The 16,475-nt window shown below is 56.7% G+C and overlaps 3 protein-coding genes across 11 annotated transcripts in view; 2 read left to right on the top strand and 1 right to left on the bottom strand.

Moving 5' to 3' along the window:
- SVBP (small vasohibin binding protein) overlaps nt 1-16,475 on the bottom strand; it is a 152,963-nt gene that overhangs the window by 14,579 nt on the left and 121,909 nt on the right. The gene's annotated exons all lie outside the window — the stretch shown is intronic.
- SLC2A1 (solute carrier family 2 member 1) overlaps nt 1-16,475 on the top strand; it is a 225,271-nt gene that overhangs the window by 151,439 nt on the left and 57,357 nt on the right. The gene's annotated exons all lie outside the window — the stretch shown is intronic.
- ZNF362 (zinc finger protein 362) lies at nt 512-15,129 on the top strand. 8 transcript variants are annotated; one of them, XM_061379543.1, is made up of 10 exons: nt 569-621; nt 2,582-2,666; nt 4,141-4,336; nt 7,441-7,504; nt 7,610-7,856; nt 7,963-8,284; nt 8,385-8,609; nt 11,388-11,466; nt 12,099-12,257; nt 14,991-15,129. In XM_061379543.1, the coding sequence occupies exons 4-10, from the start codon at nt 7,442-7,444 to the stop codon at nt 15,105-15,107; spliced, it is 1,212 nt and encodes a 403-aa protein (XP_061235527.1). In that variant the 5' UTR covers nt 569-621; nt 2,582-2,666; nt 4,141-4,336; nt 7,441; the 3' UTR covers nt 15,108-15,129. The 8 variants fall into 8 exon arrangements, with proteins under 8 accessions (XP_061235523.1, XP_061235524.1, XP_061235527.1 ...); XM_061379544.1 differs by having other exon boundaries at nt 580-617; XM_061379539.1 differs by lacking the exon at nt 4,141-4,336 and having other exon boundaries at nt 512-621.

Here is a 16,475-nt window from a genome sequence, read left to right as displayed (position 1 = left end):
ATGGGGGTCCTGATGCAGTTATGGGGTTCTTGACGTGGTTATAGGGGTGCTGATGCAGTTATGGGGGTGCTGAGACAGTTATGGGGGTCCTGATGCAGTTATGGGGTTCTTGACGTGGTTATAGGGGTGCTGATGCAGTTATGGGGGTGCTGAGACAGTTATGGGGGTGCTGATGCAGTTATGGGGTTCTTGACGTGGTTATAGGGGTGCTAATGCAGTTATGGGGGTCCTGATGCAGTTACGGGGGTGCTGACTCGGTTATGGGGGTGCTGCCGCCGCTATAGGCTGCCCATACACCCCTCTATACACCCTATACACCCCTCTATACACCCTATACACCCCTCTATACACCCTATACACCCCTATACACCCCCACATGCCCCGCTGCGGGTGCGTGCGTGCGCGATCCCGCACCCGTGCCCCGCGGCGGGCGGGGTGGAAAGAAGAGAAACGGCGCGGGGGGGGGGGGGGGGGGAAGGCGGCGCCGTCCCCGTGTACGGGTGCGGGAGGGGGGGGGGGAGGCCGGGACCGGTGCGGGGCTGGGCGGGGGCAGGGGCGGGGGCGCCGGCGCCCATGTTGGCCGGTGCGGCGGAGCGGCGGACGGCGGCAGCATGGCTGTTGGTATAGGAAGTGTCTCTTTATCCTCACCCCTCCTTCACCCCGGGGGGGGGGGGGCTATATATGTGTGTGTGTGTGCGTTTTCCTCTCTCTTTATACGTTATCCCCTCCCCCCATCCCGTTTCGTTTCATTTTGGGTCGGTTTCGGGTGTTTTTGTGTGTTCGTGTTGTGTCCCCTGTCCCCGTTCCCCCCCCCCCCCCCCCAATCCCCTCACAGCGGCGCTGCAGAACATGGCGGCCGCCCCGGCCCCGCTCCCGTTTCTGCCATTTTTGTTTTCCTTTTGTCTGCGAATTTTAATAAAACCGTCTGAGAATGTGGGAAAGGCGGGGGGGGGGGGAGGGGAAAAACACCCCCAAACCGGGGGGGGGATGGGGAGAGAGGATCCGAGGATCCAAGGATCCAAGGATCCAGGCCGGGCCAACCCCCCCCCCTCTTCCTCCCTCCTCCCCCCTTCCTTAACCCCGCTCCATCCCCATCCGTTGATGGCTTAAAAATCACCGAAACGCGAGAAAACGGCTTAAAAAGGAGCCCCCCCCCTTTTTCCTCCCCCCAATCCCAGGTTGCGGGTTCCAACTTCGCTCGACGGCAAAGTTCGCCTTTTTTGCACCTCCGCTGCTTTAAAATCGCTGTTATTTCACCCAAATCCCCTCCTTTCCCCCCCCCCATTCGAGGAGGAAGAAGAAGGAAAAGGAGGAGGGAGGAAAAGGGGGGAGGAAGGGGGGCCAAAATCCAAGGAAAATAGGCAAAAAAAAGGGAAAATAACCCGGTTTTGCTGGATTTCCTCCGCTTTTCGCTCCCTCTGGATGGTCTAATGGAAAAGTTAATTGCGGCTGAACGTACCTATTCTTGTGGATGTTGCGTGGCTTGGGGGGGGTGCTGGGTTTTTATGGATTTTTATGGATTTTTATGGATTTTTATGGATTTTTATGTTTTTTTTTATGGGTTCATGGCTTTTTCCTTGCAGGGGGTGGCAGAAGAAGCTGGCGGGGGGGGGGTTGTTGGTGGTGTTCGGTTGTTGTTATCATTAGCAGCGTTATAATCCCGATTTTGATGTTTTTAACCCCGTTTTTCCTCGCTTTCCGCGTTTTAACCGGTTTTGTCTCGCTGGCTGGAAGGGTTTAACGGGGGAGAAGGAGGAAAGGAGAAGGGAAAGGGAAAGGACGGGGGGGGCTGTGTTTTTTACATGGCGTTTTGGCAGGAATGCGGCACAGCCCGAAGCCGAGGACCCAAACCTCGAGCTCTTCCCCCCCTTCTCCATCATCATCATCATCATCATCCCCTTGGATCTTCACCCGCATCCCATTCCCATCCATGCTCTTCCCCAGGCCACACCGGGGGCCCTGGGGGGGGGGGGATATGCGTCTGTGTGTGAAGGTTTTAACCCAAGAATGGGTTCATTTGTTGGCATTTAGGGTTTTTATCCTCCACGATCAGAGGATGCTCTTTGGGGGGGGTTATCCCTGCCCATTGGCCGAACCCATTGGGTTTGTAACCCCCGAGGCCTATGGAGATTATAAAGTGTTGGGGATGGAGGGGGGGGGGGGGGGAGAAAAAGTTTTGGGGCCCTCCCAGCGTGCCATTTGCCGAGGGGATGGATTTCGATCCCGATTTTCCAGCCAGCTCCGCATCCCTTATCCTTACACACACAAAAAAAAACCTAAAACCAGGTTTTTTTTAATATTATTATTATTATTCCTTTTTTTTTCTTTTTTTGGTGTGTTTTTCCCCTTTTTTTCCCCTCTCTGTTTCCAGGAAAACCCCCACGTCCCCATGGGTCGGGTAGGTCGGAGCCGCTTCGCTTTTGTTCTTCCTCCTCCTCCTTCTTCTCCTCCTCTTCTTCTTCCTCCTCCTCCTCCTCCTCTTCTTCCTCCGCTGCGGGATCTGGCGCGCCGGGGGCTGTTGGTGGGTTCGGGGTGTGTGAACTTCTCCCCCCCTTGTGTGTGTGTGTCCCCCCTTCCATAGAGAAACGCCCCACGTGCGGCACCCGGTCTCAGCTAGAGCTGGAGATGGACGCGGATAAGGGCAAGCAACGCCAGTACTCGCAGAGGTGGGCATGTGGCTATGGGGAGATGCTTTTGGGGGATGGGGGCGGGGGACACCCCATAATCACCCACCTGAGTGGCCATGGATGTGGTTCCATGCCCCCCAGCCCCATGGCATAGGGGTGAGGTGTGGATGTGTTGATGGAGGCTGCCCCAAGGGTGGGTTTTTGGGGGGGGGGGTCCTCTGTGGGTTCGCAGTGGTGGTTTCCGTTGTGCGAGACGGGGATTGATGGGCCTAAAATCTCCCTTTTCTCCCTCAAATCCCACCCCCCCCCCTTTTACCCCCCTTCCCTTTACTGTTTTTCCCTTAAAACTGTGGATTTTGGGGCTGGCGGGTGCGATGTCACGACAAGTGCATGTTGGATATGGTGTTTCCTAGGGGTGACCCCCCCCCTCCCCGTGCCTCTGTTTCCCCACCCATTGGCACCCATGGGTGCTCTCCCGGCTGCTATAGGGGGGGGCTGGTTGCCCCCCCATCCCGCTCTGTCTGGTTTGTGGGTGCTGGCTTTGCCTTTGCTGGTCTGTTTTAGGGGGGTCGGGGGGAGCACGTTACCCCCCTCCCCACCACCGGTGTGTTTTGGGGGGGGGGGGCTGTATTCAGTGCAAGCATCACCCCACGGACACCAGGTTTCCCTATGGGGTGTCCCTATGGGTGACGGGACAGACAGACACTGATTGAACCCCATCGCCTCCCTGGTCCCCGTCCCCCCCTCTTCTTTGGTGCTCCCCAGTGCGGCTTTGCCTGGCTCCCACACCTTCCCCATGCAGGGACCCCCACCCCAGGATGGGGTTAGGGTTAGGGGAGCTCATCTGGGGCTGGATTTGGCTGGAAAGCCGCAGGAGAGCCACCAGTGAGCGGCCCTTCGGGGGGCGGAAGCAAAGAGGGGGGGGGGTTTAATTGGTTCCATCTTGGGTGAATTCTTCTGGCGCGCGCTCTGTGTGTGTCCCCCCCTTCCCAAGTGATGGAAAAGGGGGGGTTTGGGTCTTTCCCATTGCGTCTGCGGTGCTGCTTTGGGGGGGTTCATCCCTTTGGGATGGGGGCAGCGTCCCATGGATGGGGTTTTGCTCAAGGGGCGCTCGCTTTCCCTATGGAAACCCGCCTGCTGCAAGCAAACCCAATGGTGTCTGAGGGGGCTGCGTCCTTATGGATGGGGGGGAAACTGAGGCAAAGCCCTGCGGCAATGGGGACAGGGATATCCGCTCTGCCCCATGGCTCTGAGGGCTGTGCTTAGGGGGGCACGCATCGGGGCACGCTCGCTCTTCACCCGCCGCCGCGCTCGCCGCTTGGGTTGGGGAGGGCGATGGGGACGAGATGCTGCGGTCGGGGATGCTGAGGGCTCTGTAAACACAACACCCCCCCCATAAAGCACCCCGTTTTACCCCGTTTTACCCCGTTTGCCGGTGCTCCGTGCCCGGGAGCTGCCCCGTTTTCCCTCGGCGGTGCCGTGCAAAGAAATCTCTTGTTTCTTTTTATTTCAGCCAAGGCGAGACAGAGAGGGCTGCCAAGGTAGAGGCGTTCCCTAGAGAACTGTAGCTTGACTTAGCGGCAGTTGGGTAGGAAGTTGCTGTAGTGAGCTCGTGCCCACCCGTGCCATCATCTACCTCCCATCACTCTGGAGCCTCCTCGACGCGTCTCCCCAGGCAGCTGCGGCCACCTGGCTCCTGAGGCCAGCCTGTGAGTACCAAAACACCGGCGTCCCCCATCCTTTAGCATCCTCTTCCCAACCCCAACCCTGCCTCAGCTTCTGGCTCCTCAATGCTCTTCCTAACCCCAACCCCCCCCCCGCCATCCCATCATCCGTGTAGGAATGTGAGGGTTTCGGGCCGTTATCCCGGTCCTCGGATGGGTGCTGCGGGAATCCGGGGTTCAACCCCTGGCTTTGCGGCTCTCTGCATCCTCCCGCTTCCTCTTCGGTGGCTGCTTCGCCTTCTGCATCCCTCGGGACACCCTTCAGCATCCCCTTGCTCTTGCCTAGGAGATGCTCAGTGCCACTGGAGAGCTGGTACCGGGGGGGGTACCAAAAACTGGGGTGCAGGGAGAGCCCCAACACACCCCCCCCCTTCCTGCCTGGCAGAGCCGCGCTGCAGCATCCCCATCCCTCATCATTTCCATTTTAATGGATTTTCTTCCCTTTTTTCCCTCCCTTTGCTGCATGTCAGCTTCCATTTTTCATAGTTAGCTGAGAACATAGGAAAAGGGAGGGTTTATGTATATATATTTCATGTTTATCCTACCTGCTTTCTGCTTCCCCCCCCCTGCTCCAGTCATCCCAGCCCCAAGCTGCACTCTCTCCCAGTGAAACATTCCAGCATCAAATCGCGACAGGAACAGGGATTTTCTCCTCCTTTTTCTGCTGGTTTTGGCACACCGACCGTTCCTTCCCCATTCTTCCGGGCACGTCCGAGCTTTTCCATCCTTTATTGACAAGACCTCCCCAGGAGGAGGTCAGGATTAGGGGGACACACATGGGATATTTGTGCTTTCCTCCCCAAAACACCCTTTGGGCCTTTGCCACCCGCTCCGGCTCCTGGAGTCAGTCACAGTGATACCTCCTGCATCCCAGTGATGCTTCGGGCGCTTCGCATCCTTCTTGGTGCCACCCATGGCTCCGTTGGAGCCTGGCCCACTGTTGGGATAGGGATGGATGGGAAGGACAGAAGGAGGTCGCAGGGTACCTGCTGTGATGGGGAGCAGCTCCAAAACTCCCTTTTCTAATCATAGCTCCCGCTTCCTGTTTTCCCACTCCATGGGGTGCAACTGGAGCGGACCGGGATGCCCGGAGCTTGTCCCCAGCATTCCCAGAGGGAGTTTTCCCTGTTGCCACCTCCTCTTTTAGCCGCTTGTGCCATCACCTCCATCATCCCGGTGTCCCCCGTCCCATGCTCCGCATCCCGAGTGAGCTCATGGTATATATAGGTAGACAGTGGGTGGGCAGTGCATGGGTCCATATATAACTATAGGATAGCTGGTGATGGGTGCGTGGGGAAGCGCATTCCCTATCCCAGAGCAGGACTCCCAGCTCTGCTTCCACAGGGAGGCTGTGGGATACAGGGATGGAGGGCAAACAGGCGGAAAACCAACTTCTATTACAAGCATCCGGGTCTGGTTTTGCTCCAAACCCCCCAAATTCGGTGCATGGGCAGCCGGGGAGCGGTTTGAGGTGGGAAAGGGGAGGTTTGGTGCCTGGTGTTGGGATCTGCCATGGAAATGGGTCCTGTTCCTGGGTGCTGCCAACAGCCGCGGTTGTGTTGGTTCAGGGCACCCCAAAACGCGCCTGTCCTCGCGCTGCGCCGGATCACCAGGGTTGTGCCGCGAAACTGGGCCTGGAGAGGGTTTCCTATGGGAGCAGGGATGCTCCTGGATGCAGCGGCACCGTTCAGAGGAGCCATGGGGCTCTCCCTACCTCAGTTTCCCCTGGTTCCCTGCCACCAGTCCCCTCATCCCGAAGGCTTTTGGGATGCGCTGTGCCAGAGGCTCCGGTCTGGTTGATCCCAGGATCCTGGTTTATGTCACAGCTCCCGGGGGATGCGTTCCACCGGGGTACACCTGACCCTGGACCACAGGGCACGGCGCGGTGATGCCCGTTCACACCAGCGGCATCTCCCCATCCCCTCCCGGCTGTGTTCTGTTATCCAGAGATGGATTTTGAGTTAATTTAAGTTAATGTCCCCAAAATGTTGGAAGTGTCTCGATAAACCCCCTGCGCCCGCTGTGCCGGCTCTGCCGTGGTTCCGCTATGGTTCCACCATGGTTCTGCTGTGGTTCTGCTATGGTTCTGCTGTGGTTCTGCTGTGGTTCCGCTGTGGTTCTGTTATGGCTCTGCTCTGGTTCTGCTATGGATCTGCAGTGGTTCTACTGTGGTTCTCCTATGGTTCTGTTATGGTTCTGCCATGGTTCCGCTGTGGTTCTCCTATGGTTCTGTTATGGTTCTGCCGTGGTTCTGTTATGGTTCTGCCATGGTTCTGCTATGGTTCTGCTATGGTCCTGCCGTGGTTCCACTCTGGTTCTGTTATGGTTCTGCCATAGTTCTGTTATGGTTCCGCTATGGTTTTGCCATGGTTCTGTTATGCTTCTGCCACAATTCCACTGTGGTTCTGCCATGGTTCTGTTGTGGTTCTGCCGTGGTTCTCCTATGGTTCTGCTGTGGTTCTGCCATGGTTCTGCCATGGTTCCGCTGTGGTTCTGTTACGGTTCTGCTGTGGTTCTGCCATGGTTCTGTTACAGTTCCGCTATGGTTCTGCCATGGTTCTGTTATGGTTCCGCTATGGTTCTGCCATGGTTCTGTTATGGTTCTGCCATGATTCCACTCTGATTCCGCTGTGGTTCTGCCATGGTTCCGCCATGGTTCTGTTATGGTTCTGCCATGGTTCCACTCTGGTTCTCTATGGTTCTGCTGAGCTGCCTGTGGCTGTCACTGGTCACTTCACTCACCGGTGGCTCATTTTGGGTGCTGGGTTCATCAGGATGCACCCCGGTTGCTGTGGGTGCCCTGCGCCGCCGTCCGCTCGCCCTCTCCCATGGCTGTGTTTTCCCACTCTCCTCTGCAGGAGCAGCAGCTCCGGGGATTCCCCCCCACATTCCACCCCCTCCCTTCCCCCTTGCCAAGCTGCATCCTTGCTGCCATCCCGGGGTCTTCCATGGATGCTGGGGGGGGCGTGGGGGGGTTCCCTGTGTCTTTAGGGGTTGGTGCAGTCTGAGCCCCCGGGGTGGGAAGGCAGGAGATGGGGTCCCTGCGGTGCCCGGTGCCATTCCATGACCATTCCCATTTTTCCCTGCAGGATGGCGGAGCCTCGCTTCAACAACCCCTACTTCTGGCCGCCCCCCCCCACCATGCCCAGCCAGGTAGGACCCCCCCCAACCCCGGGTTGGGATGGATGCACATGGAAAGGGATACAGAATGGGGGGGAAAGGCCTGACCCTACCCCGTGTCTCCCCCAATGCTTCCAGCTGGACAACCTGGTCCTCATCAACAAGATCAAGGAGCAGTTGATGGCGGAGAAGATCCGGCCCCCTCACTTGCCCCCCACGTCGGTGGCGTCGCAGCAGCCGCTGCTGGTGCCACCATCCCCCGGTGACAGCAGCCAGGCCATCATGTCCCTGCCCAAGCTGCAGCAGGTCCCTGGGCTGCACCCGCAGGCCGTGCCCCAACCCGACGTGGCCCTGCACGCGCGGCCGGCCACCAGCACCGTCACAGGTAAAGCCCGATGGGAGCATCCCCATCAATTGAGGACCATGCAGTGAGAGGGGGGGGACCCCCATCCTAATGATCACATCCATACGTTGTCTTTGCCTCCCTCCAGGGTTGGGGCTGGCATCCCGTGCGCCCGCCGTCAGCACCTCGGAATCCAGCACGGGGACCGGCACCACCACGCCATCGACCCCAACATCCACCAGCCAGAGCCGCCTCATCGCCTCCTCGCCCACCCTAATCTCAGGAATCACCAGCCCCCCCCTCCTCGACTCCATAAAGACAATCCAGGGCCACGGTTTGCTCGGGGCACCCAAGACAGAGCGGGGTCGGAAGAAGATCAAGGCGGAGAATCCCTCGGGACCGCCGGTGCTGGTGGTGCCCTATCCCATCCTGGCCTCGGGGGAGACCGCCAAAGAGGGGAAGACGTACAGGTAGGCACCCCACAACCCGCTTTAGGGGGGGAGCAATGGGGTGCCCCCCCCCTTCAGCCCACCCTTGTCCCTGCGGGGTTCTCCCACCCCCCCCCTGCAGGTGTAAGGTCTGCCCCTTGACGTTCTTCACCAAGTCGGAGATGCAGATCCACTCCAAGTCGCACACCGAGGCCAAGCCCCACAAGTGCCCCCATTGCTCCAAGTCCTTCGCCAACGCCTCCTACCTGGCCCAGCACCTGCGCATCCACCTGGGCGTCAAACCCTACCACTGCTCCTACTGCGAGAAGTCCTTCCGGCAGCTCTCCCACCTCCAGCAGCACACCCGGTGAGGGCACGCTGGTACCCGGGCATCCCTCGGGGGCGGTGGGGTCTGTGCCCGGTGTCTCTCGTGACCCCCGGTACCTTCTCCATCACCTCCGTGCTCATCCATCCCCACTGCCTTCGGCATCACCTTCGTTGACCCCACCATCGTCTGTTCCCCATCATGGACATCTGCTCCCACCACACTCATCCATCCCCACCATGCCTCTTGTCCCCATAGCCCTCATCATCCTCATAATGCTCATCTTCTCCATGACCTCCATTAATCCCACCATGCCAGTCCATCCCCACCATGCTCATCATCCCCATCTTCATCAATCCCACCATGGACATCTGTTCCCACCATACCAATCCATCCCCACCATGCCTCTTGTCCCCATTGCCCTCATCATCCTCATAATGCTCATCTTCCCCACAACCTTCATTAATCCCACCACACCAGTCCATCCCCACCATGCTCAGCATCCCCATCTTCATCAGTCCCACCATGGACATCTGTTCCCACCATACCAATCCATCCCCATCACACTCATCCATTCCCACCATGCCTCTTGTCCCCATTGCCCTCATCATCCTCATAATGCTCATCTTCCCCACAACCTTCATTAATCCCACCATGCCAGTCCATCCCCACCATGCTCAGCATCCCCATCTTCATCAATCCCACCATGGACAACTGTTCCCACCACACTCATCCATTCCTACCATGCCTCTTGTTCCCATTGCCCTCATCATCCTCGTAATGCTCATCTTCTCCACGACCTCCATTAATCCCACCACACCAGTCCATCCCCACCATGCTCATCATCCCCATCTTCATCAATCCCACCATGGACATCTGTTCCCACCGCACCAATCCATTCCCACCATGCCTCTTATCCCCATTGCCCTCATCATCCTCGTAATGCTCATCTTCTCCACGACCTCCATTAATCCCACCACGCCAGTCCATCCCCACCATGCTCATCATCCCCATCCTCATCAGTCCCATGATGGACATCTGTTCCCACCGCACCAATCCATCCTCAGCACCTTCATCATCCCCACCACACTCATCCATTCCCACTGTGCTTCTTGTCCCCATAATGCTTATCTTCTCCACAACTTTCATTAATCCCACCATGCCAGTCCATTCCCACCATGCTCGCCATCCCCATCTTCATCAGTCCCACCATGCTCATCTGTCCCCACCATACCAATCCACCTTCACCATGCTCACCATTCCGGTACCTTCATCATCCCTACCATCTTCATTTTCCCCACCGTGCTTATCATCCCCATCACACTCATCATCTCCACTGTTCTCAGCATCTCCATCACCATCTTCATTCCTGCCATGCTCATCCATCCCCACCACTCTCATTATCCTTACCATGCTCATCATCTCCACCACCTTCATTGACCCCATCACACCAATCCATCCCCACCACGCTTATCACCATTACCATTACCATGTTCATTGACCCCACCATGGTCATCCGCCTCCATCACACCAATCCATCCTCACCACACTCATCATCTCCTCCATCTTCATCACAGAATCACAGAATGGTTTGGGTTGGAAAGGACCTTAAGATCAATCAGTTCCAACCCCCTGCCATGGGCAGGGACACCTCACACAACTTTGATGGTCTCTGCCACCTTCACTGTCCCCACCATGCTAATCATCCCTGCTGCCTTCATCATCCCCACCACGCTCATCATCTCCACTGCCCTCATGGTTCCCATCACCTCCTTCATCCCTGCCCTCCTCATCCATTCCCACCATGCCTATTGCTCCCATTGCCCTCATCATCCCATGACACTCATCTTCTCCCTGACCTTCACTGATCCCACCACACCAATCCACCTTCACCATGCTCATCACCTCCATCATCCCACCATACACCTCCATCTTTATGGTGTTCATCATCCCTGCCACATTCTTCATCCCTGCCATGGTCATCCATCCTCACCACACTCATCATCCCCATCATATTCATCAGTCCCACTATGGTCACCTGTCCCCACCACACCAATCCGTCTTCAGCACCTTCATCATCCCCACCACCTTCATTGTCCCCACCATGCTTACCATCCCCATCACGGTCATCATCTCCACTCTGCTCATTGCCCCCAACACCACCTTCATCCCTGCCTACTTGTCCATCCCCACCATGTTCATCATCTCCACCACCTCCATTAACCCCACCATGGTCGTCTGTCCCCACCACACCAATCCATCTTCACCGTGCTCATCATCCCCACCCCACTTGTCTGTCCCCACCATGCTCATTGCCCTCACTACCCGTGTCCTCCCCACCATGCTCATCATCTCCAGCACCTTCATCATCCCGACCATGCTCCTCCATCCCTACCACATCATCATCCCCACTGCCTTCATCATCCCCACCGTCTTCATCTGCTCCACCATGGTTGTCTGTCCCCATCATGCCAGTCCATCCTCACCACTCTCATCATCCCCATCACACCCATCTGTTCCCACCACCTTATTGTCCTCACTGTCTTCATAATCCCCACTACGCTCATGATCTCCAGCACCTTCATCATCCCCACCATGCTCATCCATCTCCCCTGTGCTCATTGCCCCCACTGCCTTCATCCCCACCACACTCATCTCTTCCTCTTATTGTCCCCTCATCCCCACTGCACTCCCCATCCCCTTCATCATCCCCACCACGTTCATCCTCTCCAGCCCCACGTCTCCCCCGTGCCCCTTTGTGCCCTTTGCCCCATCACTGGTCCGTGGGGCATGACCCGACGTGTGTGTGTGTCCCTGCAGCATCCACACGGGTGACAGACCCTACAAGTGCCCCCATCCCGGCTGCGAGAAGGCCTTCACACAGCTCTCCAACCTCCAGGTCAGTGCTGGGGGGTACCCCAGGATGGGGGGGGGGGTACCGCAGGATGCTGGAGGGTAACGCAGGATGCTGGGGGGGGTACCCCAGGATGCTGGGGGGGTACCCCAGGATGCTGGGGGGGGTACCCCAGGATAGGGGGGGTACCCCAGGATGCTGGAGGATACCCCAGGATGCTGGAGGGGGGTACCCAAGGATGCTGGGGTGAGGTACCCAAGGATGGGGGCCATACCCCAGGATCCTGGGGGGTACCGCAGGATGGGGGGGGTACTGCAGGATGCTGGAGGGTACCCCAGGATGCTGGAGCGGGATACCCAAGGATGGGGGGGGTACCGCAGGATGCTGGAGGGTACCCCAGGATGCTGGGGGGGTACCCAAAGATGGAGGGTGTACTGCAGGATAGGGGGTGTACCCCAGGATGCTGGGGGGTGTACCCCAGGATGGGGGGTGTACCGCAGGATAGGGGGGTACCCCAGTATGCTGGAGGGTACCCCAGGATCGGAGGGGTACCACAGGATGGGGGGGATACCACAGGTTAGGGGAGATGTGGGATTTGGGGGCACCAGAGCCCCCCCCCGGTGCGGGGCAGGGGGGGGGTCGTGGCTGCCGTGACCCCCCCCGGTGCCACTCCGCAGTCCCACCAGCGCCAGCACAACAAGGACAAACCCTACAAGTGCCCCAACTGCTACCGGGCCTACACGGACTCGGCCTCGCTGCAGATCCACCTCTCGGCTCACGCCATCAAACACGCCAAGGCCTATTGCTGCAGCATGTGCGGCCGCGCGTACACCTCGGTGAGAGCTGGAGCCCCGGAAACACACCCGGAAACACCCCCAAAACCACCCAGAAACACCCTGAAACACCCCCCAAAACACCCCCAAAACCACCCTGAAACACCCGCAAAAACACCTTGAAACACCCCCCAAAACACCCAGAAACACCCCCGAAAAAGACCCACAAAAACACCCCCAAAACCACCCAGAAACGCCCCCGAAAAAAACCCAGAAACACCCCAAAACCACCCTGAAACACCCCAAACCACCCTGAAACACCCCCCAAAACACCCTGAAACACCCCCAAAACACCCTAAAACACCCCCAAAACACCCTGAAACACCCCCAAAAACACCCCCAAAGTCACCCGGAAACACCCCCAAAACCACCTTGAAACACCCCCAAAACCACCCGGAAACACTCCCCAAAACACCTGGAAACACCCCCCAAAACACCCGGGAACACTCCCAAAACACCCTGATACACCCCCAGAACGTCCCCAAACACCCCAGAACACCCTATTAACACCCTGAAACACCCCGTAACGCCCTGAGAACACCCTGAAACACCCCCAAAACACCCTGTAACACCCTGATACACACCCATAACGCCCCATAAGACCCCAGAACACCCTGAAACACCCCTAAACACCCCATAACACCCTGCCCTGAAACACCCCCAAAACCCCATTATTAACCATCAACCCCTCCCAAACCCCATTATTGACCATGGAATCCCCCCTCGAACCCCCCAAAAACCCCATTATTGACCATCAAACCCACACAGAACCCCCTGAACTCCCATTATTGACCATGAACCCCCGAACCCCACCCAAACCCCATTATTGACCATGAAACCCCCCCAAACCCCATTATTGACCGTGAAACCCTCCCCAAATCCTGTTACTAACCATGAACCCCCCCAAAACCCCATTACTGACCATGAAACCCCCCCCAAACCCTATTATTAACTATGAACCCCCCTCAAAACCCCATCATTGACCATGGAACCCTCCCCAAAGCCCCCCAAAACCCCATTATTGACCATGAACCCCCCAAACCCCATTATTGACCATGAAACACCCCCCAAAACCCTATTATTAACCATGAACCAACCCCAAAACCCCATCATTGACCATGGAACCCCCCCTTGAACCCCCAAAACCCCATTATTGACAATGAACCCCCCCAAAACCCCATTATTGACCATCAAACCCCCCCAAAACCCCATCATTGGCATGGAACCCCCCCCCTCGAACCCCCCCAAAACCCCATTATTGACAATGAACCCCCCCCAAATCCCATTACTGACCATCAAACCCACCGAGAACTGCCCAAAATCCCATTATTGACCATGCCCCCTCAAAAAACTCCATTATTGACCATGAAACACCCCCAAAACCCCATTATTGACCATGAAACCTGCCCATGAACCCCCCAAAACCCTATTATTGACCATCAACCCCCCCCAAAACCCCATTATTATCCATTATACCCCCCCAAAACCCCATTATTGACCATGAACCCCCCCAAACCCCATTATTGACCATCAAACCCACCAGAACCCCCCAAAACCCCATTATTAACCATGAACCCCCCCTTGAACCCTCAGAAAACCCCATTATTGACAATGAAACCCACCCAGAACCCCCCCAAACCCCATTATTATCCAATCCCCCCTCCCAAAACCCCATTATTAACCATGAAACCCCCCCAAAACCCCATTATTGACCATGAACCCCCCCTTGAACCCCTGAAAACCCCATTATTGACAATGAAACCCACCCAGAACCCCCCAAAACCCCATTATTAACCATGAACCCCCCCAACCCCCTATTAACCATGAAACCCCCTCAAAACCCCATTATTGACAATGAAACCCACCCAGAACCCCCCAAAACCCCATTATTAACAATGAACCCCCCCAAACCCCCATTATTAACCATGAAACCCCCTCAAAACCCCATTATTGACAGTGAACCCCCCCCCCAAAAACCCCATTATTAACCATGAACCCCCTAAAACCCCATCATTGACCATGAAACCCCCCCAAACCCCATCATTGACCATGGAACCCCCCCTCGAACCCCTCCCAACCCCATTATTGACCATCAAACCCGCCCAGAACCCCCCAAAACCCCATTATTAACCATGAACCCCCCCTTGAACCCCCAGAAAACCCCATTATTGACAATCAAACCCACCCAGAACCCCCTAAAACCCCATTATTATCCATTCCCCCCTCCCAAAACCCCATTATTGACCATGAAACCCCCCCAAAACCCCATTATTGACCATGAACCCACCCTTGAACCCCCGGAAAACCCCATTATTGACAACAAAACCCACCCTGAACCCCCCAAAACCCCATTATTAACCATGACCCCCCCCCAAAAACCCCATTATTGACAATGAACTCCCCAAACAAACCCCATTATTAACCATGAACCCCCCTAAAACCCCATCATTGACCATGAAACCCCCCCTTGAACCCCTGGAAAACCCCATTATTGACCATCAATCCCCCCCAAAACCCCATTATTGACCATGAAACCCGCCCAGAACCCCCCAAAACCCTGTTATTGACCATCAACCCCCCCTTAAACCCCCAGAAAACCCCATTATTGACCATGAAACCTGCCCATGAACCCCCCAAAACCCTATTATTGACCATCAACCCCCCCCCCAACCCCATTATTATTCATCCCCCTTCCCAAAACCCCATTATTAACCATGCCCCCCCCTCCCCAACCAGGAGACCTACCTGATGAAGCACATGTCCAAGCACACGGTGGTGGAGCACCTCGTCAGCCAGCACTCCCCGCAGAGAACGGAGTCCCCCGGCATTCCCGTACGGATCTCCCTCATCTAGCAGGGATCGGAGCAAACCATAGGGACGGGGTGGGGGGGGCACGGACAGCATCATCCACCCCCCCCCCCCATTGAAGAAGAAGAGGAGGAGGAAGCACCCCCCCACCCCCCCACCTGCAGCACCGCAGCCGCAGGTTTGGTGATGCCCAAAGATGGATTCGGAGCACTTTGAACCTCGGCGGTTTGGTTTTTAGGGGGGCAAAAAAAGGGGGTGGGGGGCAAAAAGGGGGGACCCCCCCCTTTGTCCCTCCATTCCCCCCCCCCCCTCCGTTTGGATACAAATATATATATATATTTATTGGCCAAGAACTTGGTGCTGCTACAAACCAGGAATGAGCCCCCCCCAACCACAGATTGGGGGGGTCCCCCAATGCTCCCCCCCCCTCCTTACAGGACTGAGAGCAGGGGCCCCCGCTTTGGTTTGAAACGTTTTGGGGGTTTAATGCGGTTTTATTAGGGGGGGGTTCAAGGGCAAAAGCAGCCACTGGGCCCCCCCTTTTTCCCATCACCCCCCCCCTCAAATCCCTATTATAGGGGTGCAGCGTGGGGGACACTCGCTTTGCCTTGTGCCTGCCGGCCCCGGGCGCCTGTACATAGACCCATGGGGGGGGGCCAACCCCCCCGTGCCCCCCCGTGTTATTTTTTATACACTTTTTACGCCTTAAAACTCGCCCTTTCTTTGGGATTTTTATTGGTTTTTCCCCATGGGGGTGTTTTATTTCCCTCTTTTATTAAGTTTTACCCCTTTCCCCCTTTATTTTTTATCACCCCCCCCCCCGTTATTTTTTACCCCCCCCTCGATGTTGTACTCCCCATAGTGTAACCTCATTGTCCGCATGTTAATACCTGTAAATACGCCTCTTCTACACTAAACCCCCCCCATCCCCATCCCGTACCCCCCCAATTTTGGGGCTTTTTTTATGTTCCTGATGGAATCCCCCCTCCCCCCCCCTAGAGTTAGACCCGACCTTGGTAAAAAAGGGGAAAATGAGGAAAAAAAGGCAAAAAATACGAAGAAAAGGCAAAAAAAAAGGAGAAAAAGAAGGCAAAAATGATCCATCCCCCCTCCCCCCCCCCCGTGTGTTGTGGGTGATGGAGCAGCCCGGGGGGGGGATGGGAGAGGAGAGCCCCCCCCTCCCCCTTCCAGCGCCCGCAACAGAATAAACCAGAGCAAAAATTAATAAAAATTGGGTTTTTTTGGTGGGTTTTGTGCAAAATTGATGGGGATGGGGGGGGAGGGGGCCGTGTCCCCCACACTGGGTTTGGGGGGGTTGACACGGTGGGCAAAGGGGGGGGGGGGAGGAAGCTATCACCATTGGGGATATCTCACTGTGGGTACCAGCTCTGGGGATGCAGCATCACCGTGGGT

The sequence above is a fragment of the Neopsephotus bourkii genome, unplaced genomic scaffold (assembly GCF_033783945.1).
Source record: "Neopsephotus bourkii isolate Nb327-2 ecotype Australia unplaced genomic scaffold, CSIRO-AGI_Nbou_v1 NB_1778, whole genome shotgun sequence".
Lineage (NCBI taxonomy): Eukaryota > Metazoa > Chordata > Aves > Psittaciformes > Psittacidae > Neopsephotus > Neopsephotus bourkii.
This window is presented reverse-complemented; position numbering and strand designations above follow the sequence as displayed.